The 13,802-nt window shown below is 40.3% G+C and overlaps 3 protein-coding genes across 5 annotated transcripts in view; all 3 read left to right on the forward strand.

Moving 5' to 3' along the window:
• The window catches only part of LOC308408488 (protocadherin gamma-C5-like), a gene marked incomplete at its 5' end in the record, with an annotated part of 274,775 nt that overhangs the window by 27,830 nt on the left and 233,143 nt on the right, over nucleotides 1-13,802 (forward strand). The gene's annotated exons all lie outside the window — the stretch shown is intronic.
• On the forward strand, nucleotides 471-7,643 carry LOC308408313 (uncharacterized protein; the record flags this gene model as incomplete). The annotated part of the gene is made up of 3 exons (XM_080900516.1): nucleotides 471-2,987; nucleotides 5,160-7,586; nucleotides 7,635-7,643. The coding sequence occupies exons 1-3, from the start codon at nucleotides 585-587 to the stop codon at nucleotides 7,641-7,643; spliced, it is 4,839 nt and encodes a 1,612-aa protein (XP_080756642.1). The 5' UTR covers nucleotides 471-584.
• On the forward strand, nucleotides 10,577-13,058 carry LOC308408521 (protocadherin beta-15-like). Its single transcript, XM_080900834.1, has one exon. It carries the CDS (start codon nucleotides 10,642-10,644, stop codon nucleotides 12,964-12,966), a length of 2,325 nt encoding a protein of 774 aa, XP_080756960.1. The 5' UTR covers nucleotides 10,577-10,641; the 3' UTR covers nucleotides 12,967-13,058.

The following is a 13,802-nucleotide window of genomic DNA, read 5'->3' on the forward strand; positions in this document are numbered from 1 at the left end:
TTGAGAGATGGTTGATAATGAATATAGTATATTGCCAAAATTCCTTAAGGTCTTTGATTTTGGCTCATGTGCACACAAGTTGCTTTCTATAGATTTAGTAACAGCCCTTGCAGATGGATTAGTATCGGTTTGAATTTGTAAGCAACTATAGCTCTTACTTGTCTTTTGCAGGATTACACATGGATTTGTTTTACATATGGTTTATTATTTCATTGAAAAGCGCACCACAGGTGGAAAAGGAAAAAATAAAAACAGTATGAATGACCAAATAACACCGAAGTCTAGATTGTCATTATTTATATTGATTAATAAGGGCGTTATAACTCGAAGCTGGCCTCTTGTTTGGGTTTGCAGTGCTATAATTTAACGAAACTCTTGGTGTCACTGTGCACCAACAAAGACAGGAGGTCTCTATTCTTCATCTATTCTTTTCTGCCATTGCGAAGCCTTATTTTGGTGTAGCGTGTCTAGGTTTAGGGCATTACAAAAGGCAAACGCTGGGATTATTTAGAATATTCAAAAAGAGCACTATTTTTGATCACTTTCAAGGAATTTTCCAGGAAAGGATTAAACCTTATTCGATCATGGGAAGTGCAGTATACGGAAGATTGGCTATGAATTGCTATTGTGTGGTTTTCCTTTTCGTGGCCTTGCATTTCGCCCATGGAGACGTGAGCTACACTATCGCAGAGGAAATGAAAGGCGGATTTGTGATAGGGAATATCGCCAAAGATCTGGGTCTTGGGATTGCGACTCTTTCCTCGCGTAAAGCCCGAATTGACGCAGACAGAGACGATAAAAGGTATTGTGACATTAATCTGAGCACCGGAGATTTGACTGTCAGTGACAGGATCGACAGGGAAAGTCTTTGTGGTAAAAAAGCCAGCTGCGTTTTAAAAGAGGAGCTTGTGCTGGAAAACCCTTTAGAGCTTCATCGCATCAGTATTCATGTGCAAGATATAAATGATAACGCGCCAGAGTTTAGTGAGGATCTGATTTCATTTGAAATAAGAGAATCGGCAGTCAAAGGAGCGAGATTTTTACTTACGGAAGCCCGCGATGCCGACATAGGCACAAACGCTGTGCAACGGTACAATTTACAAAACAATGAGCATTTCACCATTAATGTAAATACAGATGTTAGTGGAAGGAAACATTCCGAATTGGTTTTGTTAAAAGAACTAGACCGAGAAAAAGCGAAAGAGCTGAAATTAGTGCTTACAGCTGTAGATGGTGGATCTCCTCAGAGATCAGGTACTGCGATTATTCGCATCACTGTGCTGGATGCTAATGATAACGCCCCAGTGTTCAGCCAGGCCGTTTATGAAGCCAGTGTGCCTGAAAACTCTCTTTTAGATACCGTAGTGGTTACAGTGAGCGCAACCGATGCAGACACTGGCCCAAATGGTGATATTACATATAACTTCGATCATGTCTCTGATGAGCATGCATCTTTGTTTTCACTGAATCATAAGACAGGAGAGGTAAAAGTTATCGGGTCACTTGATTATGAAACGGAGACTTCAATAGAGCTGCGAGTAAGAGCAAAGGACGGACCGGGTCTTACCTCTTATTGTACAGTAGTTATAGATATAACTGATGTCAATGACAACCCACCAGCCATCAATTTGAAATCACTAACTAACCCCATACCTGAGAACGTGCCACCTGGTACAGAGGTGGGCATCATTAACGTGCAGGACAGAGATTCTGAGAATAACCGACAGGTCCGCTGCTCCATCCAGCAGGGTGTCCCCTTTAAGTTGGTTCCTTCTATTAAAAACTATTATTCTCTGGTGACCACAGGAGAACTGGACCGTGAACTAGTATCTGATTACAACATTACAATCACTGCCACTGACGAGGGCTCTCCACCTCTGTCCTCTTCTAAAAGTGTTCAGTTATCTGTAGCTGACATCAACGACAACCCACCTGTGTTTGAGGAACAGTCGTACAACGCATATGTGAGTGAGAATAACAAACCGGGCTCCACTTTATGTTCCGTTAGTGCTCGAGACCCCGACTGGAGACAGAACGGTACAGTGGTTTATTCTCTGTTAGCTGGTGAGGTGAACGGTGCCCCGGTGTCCTCCTATATGTCTGTGAACGGAGACACGGGTGTGATCCACGCTGTGAGGTCGTTTGATTATGAACAGTTCAGGAGTTTTAAAGTCCATGTGATGGCCAGAGACAACGGTTCTCCTCCTCTCAGCAGCAACGTGACCGTGAGTGTGTTCATCTCAGATGTGAATGACAACTCTCCTCAGATCCTCTACCCCTCCCCAGAGGGCAACTCCTTCATGACCGAGCTGGTCCCCAAAGCTGCACACGGAGGCTCTCTGGTGTCCAAAGTGATCGCGGTGGACGCGGACTCCGGACAGAACGCCTGGCTGTCCTATCATATAGTCAAATCCACTGATCCGGGACTTTTTACTATTAGTGTCTACAGCGGAGAGATCAGGACACAGCGGGACATTTCTGAATCTGACAGCATGAAACAGAACCTTGTAGTGGCAGTGAAAGATAACGGACAGCCCTCTCTGTCTGCCACCTGTTCCATGTATTTACTTATTTCTGATAACTTGGCTGAGGTGCCAGAACTGAAGGATCTGTCTTATAATGAGAACAATTCCAAACTGACGTCTTATCTGATCATTGCACTGGTGTCTGTCTCCACGTTTTTTCTGACTTTCATCATTATCATCTTGGGTTTGAGGTTTTGTCGCAGGAGAAAGCCCAGACTGTTGTTTGATGGAGCAGTTGCCATCCCCAGCGGTTATCTCCCTCCTAATTACGCAGATGTTGATGGCACAGGAACTTTACACAGCACTTACAATTATGATGCGTACCTGACCACGGGATCTAGAACCAGTGACTTTAAGTTTGTGACATCATACAATGACAACACGCTGCCTGCTGACCAGACTCTGAAGAAAAGTCCATCAGACTTTGCTGATGTTTTTGGAGACTGTGGTGGTTCTCCTGAGGTAAGGGTGTCAAATGTTCGATACATTATTTTAACAGATAAAACGTTCACTCTTTCCTCCAGTCAATCTTTTTTTCGCTTTTTCTAAAATCCCGTTATAGTATTTATCACACTTTGCCTGTTGCCTCTGACATTATTTTTACTGCTACTTTTGAAGGGAAAGTTTCTTGATGTTGTTGAAATCATTTTCTCCTGGTTTTGTTTTAATGGGTTGCTGTCTTTACGGTCCTCTACATCAACGAAAAGTTTACATTTTGACATAGGGGAAAATTAGTATGTCTTACAAAAGCAAGTATTAGTTTTACAAAAACAAGTCGTGATAGCACTATTGTGTTTAGACACGCGCCCCCTTTGTTTCAGCTTTTCTGTTTCTTTTGTCATCGTATATTACGCAGATCTAATTTTAAAAGTGCAGTCGCTCACATGTTATCTACAGTTGCTTCCTAATGTACACATGCTGTTCAGATTCGAGTCTTCGTGTGTAACATATTCTCAAAGTTTCTTTTGAACTTGTTTTCTTGTGTTTAAACCTACATATATATGAGCTAAATAATATGTCACCCATATTTTAGCAAACCATTTGTGACCCGAGGTATGCACCCATTTCAATAGGGATTAGCCGTAGGCATACAGTCAGTTTACAGGGTTTTTAATGCTAATACAAAATAAAATCTTTCTAAACATGTAACAGTAGCACCCAAAACAATTAAAAGCTCTACTTTATTAAATACATTTAAAACTATAAAATTGTACGATTGTAAGTGGAAGACAGGATAAGCGCTGCGGGGAATCTATTAAAAACTAGTCACTCTTACAATGAAAGACAAACAAATAAACAAAATAAACAAACAACCACAACCGTCAAAATAGTCCTCAGCGCTTTGCTGTCAAGTTAAACCAGTTTTAAAACAAATTATCTGTAATTTGTAACAGGACATCACTTGCACAGAAAAATCTACCTCAGAAGGAATATCCCCCCACTTCTCTTCATGTATGTGTTTCAGTTACCTGTCTCCAGGTTAGGGTCGCACCCTAATAAGTATTGGCAAGCGGAGGCGGAGTCGGCTAAAAGTTTCTCCATAGGAATAAAACAGTGTTTTCCTCCTAAAGCTGTAAATAACTTTAAACCTCTACCAAACTACCAAAACTCAAGCGGAACATTTTCTGTGACCTACCACTCATATACAAGGCTATGGACCCACATCTAGCCTTCACTGAAAAGTTAAAAAAGAGAAACAACACGGCTTAGACCAGGGAGTCACACAGCTCCAGGTTCACACAAGAGATCGACTAATTACCTGCACCTGCCCCAGCCCCGCCTCCCAGGGACGGTTCCCAGACTCAGGTCACACCTCTCACACCTTTGTCAAGTTGCTTTCACGAATAGTGGAAGTGCAGGTCTTTGTTTAACTTTCTCCTCTTTCTTTTCTTTTCTTTTTTCAAATGTTGCAATTATTGACTTACATGTTCACATTTTTATTGGAACTGATCACAGAGGTAAAGTTCTTGAATATTATAAAACGTTGTGGCCGTTAAAATCTTCTTGCTTTTCCTTCTCGAGTCTCTGTTCTGATACAGAAATGTCAATTGAGATTAATGTTTAATTTAAATATTTCGAAAATTACTCAAGCATTTTTAGTAGCTTAAAAAACAAATAAAATAAAACTATTTCTGTAGTTTGAAGCATTTTTAACGCTTTCCCGTCTACAAACATTTAATTGTTTTTCAAAAGTTATCATGTAAATCGTGGCCACACATTTTCGGTGAACACAGATATTTAAACTTTAATTTGTATCACATTTTGTATACAATAATGATCTAAACGTTCGCAGATATGAGTTTTCATCGGCAGCATTGCTCAGTATACAGCGACCTTTCGGATTAATGCAATTTTTATTTCTTTTTTTTATCTGTCTGCACACTTCAATATACACTTTTACTTTTAAATTAAGGTTCAACTTTCGTCCATAAACGCTTCCATGCGCCTTGTACAGGGCTGCTGCTCAATGCAATCTTTAAATTAGACTCACGATGTCGCTGTCCACCTTGCCTATCTTAAAATCCACACCTATTTGTCGAGGCAAAATGTGTTTTAATGTGCTGCAGTTGGTCATCGAAGGACACGCAGACGTGGTTTTAGATTGTGCTGATTTTGGCTTAAATAATATTTGTGTGTTTGTTGTATTCCTGCGCATTACAGAGGAAAGATATACATGTCAAGATGGTTAACGCGACATTTGGAATACACACCCTTGTCGTTGCTTTACTCTTCTTTTGTTTGTATTTTGTCAGCGGGGATATAAGCTACTCTTTTACAGAGGAAATGCGACACGGGACTGTGATCGGAAATATCGCCAAAGACCTCGGCATCGACGCAAATACACTATCTCTTCGAAAGGCTCGTATTGATACTGAAGGAAGCGACAAACGATTCTGTGAAATAAACCTCCGTAACGGAGATCTGATTGTTGCCGAAAGGATTGACAGAGAGGGCCTGTGTGGAGACAAAGCATCCTGCGTTTTAAAACAAGAACTCATGTTGGAAAATCCATTAGAACTGCAGCGAATCAGCCTACATGTCCAGGATATAAATGACAACTCCCCACAGTTTGATAAGAATTTGATCCATATAGATATTAGAGAATCTGCGTCAAAAGGTGCTCGTTTTCCAATAGAAGAAGCGCACGATGCCGACATAGGTAAAAATTCAGTTCAATCATACAACCTACAGACGAATGAAAATTTTTTCCTTGGAGTTGGAACCAATTCTGTGGAACTTGTTCTTAACAAAGAGCTCGATCGTGAAACATTACAAGAAATTAATCTACTTCTGACCGCTTTAGATGGTGGTTCCCCTCAAAGATCAGGTACCGTGGTCATTCACATTACTGTTTTGGACGCTAATGATAACGTGCCAGTGTTTAGCCAGGCCGTTTATAAAGCCAGTCTGTCAGAAAACTCTCCCATGGGTACTGTTGTGCTGACAGTAAAAGCAATTGATGCAGATGATGGACTAAATGGAGAAGTTACATATGATTTTGGACACGTTTCAGAAGACGTTAAGTCAATATTTGCCATAGATTATAAAACAGGGGATATAAAATTGTCCGCCACAGTTGATTATGAAACAGTGAGATCGTTTGAGCTTCGCATAACTGCGAAAGATGGTTTAGGATTAACTTCCTATGCTAAAGTCATAATAGATGTTACTGATGTGAATGACAACCCACCTGTAATATATCTAAAGTCACTGTCGAACCCCATACCCGAACACTTGTCACCTGGTACAGAGGTGGGCATCATTAACGTGCAGGACAGAGATTCGGAGAATAACCGACAGGTCCGCTGCTCCATCCAGCAGGGTGTCCCCTTTAAGTTGGTTCCTTCTATTAAAAACTATTATTCTCTGGTGACCACAGGGCAACTAGACCGCGAATTAGTTTCCAATTACAACATTACAATCACTGCCACTGACGATGGCTCTCCACCTCTGTCCTCTTCTAAAAGTGTTCAGTTATCTGTAGCTGACATCAACGACAACCCGCCTGTGTTTGATGAGCAGTCGTACAGCGCATATGTGAGTGAGAATAACAAACCTGGCTCCACTTTATGTTCCGTTAGTGCTCGAGACCCCGACTGGAGACAGAATGGCACAGTGGTTTATTCTCTGTTAGCTGGTGAGGTGAACGGTGCCCCGGTGTCCTCCTATCTGTCTTTGAACGGAGACACGGGTGTGATCCACGCTGTGAGGTCGTTTGATTATGAACAGTTTAGGAGTTTTAAAGTCCACGTGATGGCCAGAGACAACGGTTCTCCTCCTCTCAGCAGCAACGTGACCCTGAGTGTTTTCATCTCAGATGTGAATGACAACTCTCCTCAGATCCTGTATCCCTCCCCGGAGGGCAACTCCTTCATGACCGAGCTGGTCCCCAAAGCTGCACACGGAGGCTCTCTGGTGTCCAAAGTGATCGCGGTGGACGCGGACTCCGGACAGAACGCCTGGCTGTCCTATCAAATAGTCAAATCCACTGATCCGGGACTTTTTACTATTGGTGTCCACAGCGGAGAGATCAGGACACACCGGGACATTTCTGAATCTGACAGCATGAAACAGAACCTTGTAGTGGCAGTGAAAGATAACGGACAGCCCTCTCTGTCTGCCACCTGTTCCATGTATTTACTTATTTCTGATAACTTGGCTGAGGTGCCAGAACTGAAGGATCTTTCTTATAATGAGAGCAATTCCAAACTGACCTCTTATCTGATCATCGCGCTGGTGTCTGTGTCCACGTTTTTTCTGACTTTCATCATCATCATCCTGGGTTTGAGGTTTTGTCGCAGGAGAAAGCCCAGACTGTTGTTTGATGGAGCAGTTGCCATCCCCAGCGGTTATCTCCCTCCTAATTACACAGATGTTGATGGCACAGGAACTTTACGCAGCACTTACAACTATGACGCGTACCTGACCACAGGTTCAAGAACCAGTGACTTTAAGTTTGTGACATCATACAATGACAACACGCTGCCTGCTGACCAGACTCTGAAGAAAAGTCCATCAGACTTTGCTGATGTCTTTGGAGATTCTTTGGAGACTCCTGAGGTAGGAGGACATGTTTTTGAACTAGGCTCTTGTGTTCCTGTCTTCCAGCCTTACTAATTCATATCAACTTTTTTCCACCATCAAATACCATATTAAATAACCAGTTTAAAAGGGTAGTATGACACCAGGCAGATTATGCTCCTGAAATTTGGTTTTTAATTCAAAATCGACAAATTAAAGTTGAAGTTACTACTGAATGTAAATTGGATTCAGAATTGTTTCATATGCACCTGAGACATGAGATTTGGTTGACTTTAGAATTTGGATTTTTCATGTGTTACAACTGCAGTCTGCTGACCAGACTCTGAGGAAAAGTCCATCAGAGTTTGTAAATTATTTGGTTAAGAACAAGATTTCCTAAAAGTAGGGCCCTGTTATGTTTTTGTGATTGATGACACGTCTTTATAATTCTCTATTGATCTGAACTCTCTGACTTTATACAACCATTTAAATGATCCTCTAGAATACTGTTCTGGTATCATTTCATGGTGTTTATTAATTTGATGTTAATGTTTTGTTTATCCTCTCTGCTCAGAAAGTTAAGAGGTTATGAGACAAGTTTTTAATATGCATCTACATTAGAGTCTTATTTGCAGGAGCAGTTTTCAAATACATATGAGAGAAATCATTCTTAAATTACTGAATATTTGATATTCCAACATGTGTTTTTATAGTATAATATTCTTAATTAGATTCCTAGTACTGAGGCATTATTCCTATTCTTCACTATACTAAATCTATTTTCAAGGGTTACTTTTTGTTAAGATTTCACAAATACAAGGTCTCTGTTGTTTTAAATAGGCTCTCCCTGTATTTATTTATTTGAAATCCACCCAGTTAAAAGCTATTTGTTCATGCTTTGATCATCCCTGAAGAAAAAAATAGCTCCTGATCCACAAAGTATGTTAGGTGTTGTGCTAGTTTTTCATTTCTTGGTTATATATGACATGTACATACAGCAACAGCCATTTCAAAATTGTGCTATTGATTTAGTCTTATAACCTAACTCACCACGCAGTGGTCATATAATTGAACTTAGTCTATACAATCGAATATTGTAGTAGCTTCAAAATGGCTTACGAAGTCTTTTGTTTCCAGGCCACTGGCCTTAACAGTATTACAGTATACAATTGCTATTGGCTGCATAAATGCTCATAGCAAATATTTAGGGGTAGTTTTTTATGCCTTGCCAATTTAAAGTCTTTACATGCCAAAATTGGCTTTTGATGATTACTCAGTCATCCAGTATTCACTTCTGTAACAGCAGGTGCATAAAAGTTCTGACCTCTGGGTACAATGAGTGGGGTCAAACTTATGCCATTACCAGTGGTGTTACCTGACTTTGTGCGTCTCAGTTTTCACCCAAACTACTAATCACCGCAATGCAGATGAAGCTGAGCTATCAGTGCATTAGTTTTTCATACTTTTATGCTACAAATAAAGTGCAACAATTGTATTCCTCTATATTTTTCTCTATTCTGTAACCTCTAACTGAGAGAACAAATTAAAAACAACAGATGCATAATTCCAGTATCAGCATGCCATACTTTGAGAATGCACAGTCTTGTCTGGTGGTTGGAGAACTATAAGACAATGCAAACTGCTAAATAATATAATTTCAAATTACATGCTGCAAGTTAATCCCTGTTGGAATTCTCAATAGCAGATTTTCCTTTTCTACTCAGTGATCAACCCTGACATTCAGACCACTGAATAGCACTGGTGCTGTTAAATAATACTTTGATGTTGTGAAACTTTTATTTTTTATACATATAAACTGGTAAGTTATGATGTTACACCAAATTCTTGCATAGGAAGGTTTTCATCATTAACAGCACAGGGAAAAAAAACAAACATACAAAAGTCTTAACTCATCTCAGACCTGCAGACATTATTTTACTGTTTAATGCTTGGTGTTTTTACATTAGGTTATTACCAGACATTGAGTGAGACAATCTGTGTTTACTAAGAAAAGAAGATACTTTAGTTATTACATGATCTAATCTCTCTTGGTAATTTAAGATTTACAAAAAATAAGGATGTATTTCTCTTACTTGTTGGTCTTTTCTTTGTTGAATACACATGGCAACAGCTTTGGTTCATTCCTACCTGCTTGAAATTAGAAGTGGATTTAAGAGTTAATACCCTCCCAAATCATGCACTTTATGCGAGATATTTGTTTCTCTAAGTTTCACCTTATTCGGATGGTGATAGTGGAAAGTCATTGTTCTTTTTGCAGATATTTCAGGTTGTTTGTTAAAGAAACTCAATGAAACAAGTTATATGGAACATCCTTGAGCTACTGAATTTGATTCTGCTGTATATTATCCAAGGGTATCACTTATAATATTTGTTTTTGGCATTTGTGAATCAAATGTCTTATTTTTCTATATGCAAAAAATGATGGAAAAAAAGAAAAGAAAAATGCAGCATTGATTGAATAAGTAGAGCAGTTTACATTATGACAATATTTGTGGTTCCCTTTTATTGATTTCTCAGGAACTTATTTTATGTCTGATGTAGAAATGAATACTAGAGGTCTTCCTTGAAGTGTGCTTGAGAGATGGTTGATAATGAAAATAGTATATTGCCACTATCCCTTAAGAAATCAGTATGAATGACAAAATAACACCGAAGTCCCTAGAGTGTCAATAATTTTATTGATTAATAAGGGCGTTATAACTCGAAGCTGGCCTCTTGTTTGGGTTTGCAGTGCTATAATTTAACGAAACTCTTGGTGTCACTGTGCACCAACAAAGACAGGAGGTCTCTGTTCTTCATCTATTCTTTTCTGCCATTGCGAAGTCTTATTTTTGGTGTAGCGTGTCTAGGTTAAGGGCGTTACAAAAGGCAAACGCTGGGATTATTTAGAATATTTAAAAAGAGCACTATTTTTGATCACTTCCAAGGAATTTTCCAGGAAAGGATTAAACCTTGATCGATCATGGGAAGTGCAGTATACGGAAGATTGGCTATGAATTGCTATTGTGTGGTTTTCCTTTTCGTGGCCTTGCATTTCGCCCATGGAGACGTGAGCTACACTATCGCAGAGGAAATGAAAGTCGGATTTGTGATAGGGAATATCGCCAAAGATCTGGGTCTTGGGATTGCGACTCTTTCCTCGCGTAAAGTCCGCATTGACACAGACAGGGACGATAAAAGGTATTGTGATATTAATCTGAGCACCGGAGATTTGACTGTCAGTGACAGGATCGACAGGGAAAGTCTTTGTGGTAAAAAAGCCAGCTGTGTTTTAAAAGAGGAGCTTGTGCTGGAAAACCCTTTAGAGCTTCATCGCATCAGTATTCATGTGCAAGATATAAATGATAACGCGCCAGAGTTTAGTGAGGATCTGATTTCACTTGAAATAACAGAATCGGCAGACAAAGGAGCGAGATTTTTACTTACGGAAGCCCGCGATGCCGACATAGGCACAAATGCTGTCCAACGTTACAATTTACAAAACAATGAGCATTTCACCATTAATGTAAATACAGATGTTAGTGGGAGGAAACATTCCGAATTGGTTTTGTTAAAAGAACTAGACCGAGAAAAGGAGAAAGGGCTGAAATTAGTGCTTACAGCTGTAGATGGTGGATCTCCTCAGAGATCAGGTACTGCGATTATTCACATCACTGTGCTGGATGCTAATGATAACGCCCCAGTGTTCAGCCAGGCCGTTTATGAAGCCAGTGTGCCTGAAAACTCTCTTTTAGATACCGTAGTTGTTACAGTGAGCGCAACCGATGCAGACACTGGCCCAAATGGTGATATTACATATAACTTCGATCATGTCTCTGATGAACATGTATCTTTGTTTTCACTGAATCATAAGACAGGAAAGATAAAAGTTATCGGGTCACTTGATTATGAAACGGAGAGTTCAATAGAGCTGCGAGTAAGAGCAAAGGACGGACCGGGTCTTACCTCTTATTGTACAGTAGTTATAGATATAACTGATGTCAATGACAACCCACCAGCCATCAATTTGAAATCATTAACTAACCCTATACACGAGAACGTCCCACCTGCTACAGAGGTGGGCATCATTAACGTGCAGGACAGAGATTCTGAGAATAACCGACAGGTCCGTTGCTCCATCCAGCAGGGTGTCCCCTTTAAGTTGGTTCCGTCTATTAAAAACTATTATTCTCTGGTGACCACAGGGCAACTGGACCGCGAATTAGTGTCCGATTACAACATTACAATCACTGCCACTGACGAGGGCTCTCCACCTCTGTCCTCTTCTAAAAGTGTTCAGTTATCTGTAGCTGACATCAACGACAACCCACCTGTGTTTGAGGAACAGTCGTACAGCGCATATGTGAGTGAGAATAACAAACCGGGCTCCACTTTATGTTCCGTTAGTGCTCGAGACCCCGACTGGAGACAGAACGGTACAGTGGTTTATTCTCTGTTAGCTGGTGAGGTGAACGGTGCCCCGGTGTCCTCCTATCTGTCTGTGAACGGAGACACGGGTGTGATCCACGCTGTGAGGTCGTTTGATTATGAACAGTTCAGGAATTTCAAAGTCCACGTGATGGCCAGAGACAACGGTTCTCCTCCTCTCAGCAGCAACGTGACCGTGAGTGTGTTCATCTCAGATGTGAATGACAACTCTCCTCAGATCCTGTACCCCTCCCCGGAGGGCAACTCCTTCATGACCGAGCTGGTCCCCAAAGCTGCACACGGAGGCTCTCTGGTGTCCAAAGTGATCGCGGTGGACGCAGACTCCGGACAGAACGCTTGGTTGTCCTATCATATAGTCAAATCCACTGATCCGGGACTTTTTACTATTGGTGTCCACAGCGGAGAGATCAGGACACAGCGGGACATTTCTGAATCTGACAGCATGAAACAGAACCTTGTAGTGGCAGTGAAAGATAACGGACAGCCCTCTCTGTCTGCCACCTGTTCCATGTATTTACTTATTTCTGATAACTTGGCTGAGGTGCCAGAACTGAAGGATCTGTCTTTTAATGAGAGCAATTCCAAACTGACCTCTTATCTGATCATCGCGCTGGTTTCTGTGTCCACGTTTTTTCTGACTTTTATCATCATCATCCTGGGTTTGAGGTTTTGTCGTAGGAGAAAGCCCAGACTGTTGTTTGATGGAGCAGTTGCCATCCCCAGTGGTTATCTTCCTCCTAATTACACAGATGTTGATGGCACAGGAACTTTACGCAGCACTTACAACTATGACGCGTACCTAACCACAGGTTCAAGAACCAGTGACTTTAAGTTTGTGACATCATACAATGACAACACGCTGCCTGCTGACCAGACTCTGAAGAAAAGTCCATCAGACTTTACAGATGTGTTTGGAGATGGCGATATGTCTCCTAAGGTAGGAAGATATCGCATGTCCTATTTTCAATAACTGTACAGCTTGTAAATATTGGTTAATTTCAAAGCGTTTGGAGGCTGTGATACTTCTGCCAATTAAGGAAATTGAATATTTTCTTTTTTCTTTTTGATAAAACACTCATACTGAGCAGGTTTTTTTCGCACGTGGTTCTTAAACTTTGCTTTTAAATAAGAAACAGACCGCTGTACAAGTAAAAAATAGATACTTTCACTTGATGTTAATCCTCTGTTTCTTGATATGATCGTGTTTTTTCTTGTTAGTTTTTAATCTTGTACTTGTACCTTGATTTTCTTAACACTTACATGGTGTGGTGTTATGTTCTTGAGAGTTACGGTCTGTCCATCATAACGTATTCAATAGAAGAGTTAAAAAAGTGAACTCTTTACTTGACAGGTTTCTGAGTATGTGTATGATAGTATTAAAGTGAATAGTATTAAATGAAAAGTTTGGTTTGGCATTCTTTGTTCATTTTGCTCAAAGGCCAAACAAAAGATTCCCTTGGGCAGTTAAGCTGTTAAGGGTTTCTTAGAGGAAAGATCCCAAAAATGCTCTGATGTTCTTACTTATCACCTTCAGTATTAAACAGATTATCACACGTGCCTATGTCCTCTGTTGTCATCACATATCATCTTAGATCTCCTGCAGGACATTTAGTATATTTTAGACAGTTCCATCACAACAATAAATAAAAGAATAACTTTTGTAAAATATGTGTTTTCTGACAACAGAACAATTCTACAAACCTGTCTAATGAATGGCAGGTTTCGTTGAACTTATACTGTTGGTACATGTTGACTCAAGAGCTTTGAAACACAGTCTATGGTGTCTTGTTTTATTGTTTATTTGTT

Source organism: Rhamphochromis sp. 'chilingali' (assembly GCF_963969265.1).
Source record: "Rhamphochromis sp. 'chilingali' genome assembly, chromosome: 13".
Lineage (NCBI taxonomy): Eukaryota > Metazoa > Chordata > Actinopteri > Cichliformes > Cichlidae > Rhamphochromis > Rhamphochromis sp. 'chilingali'.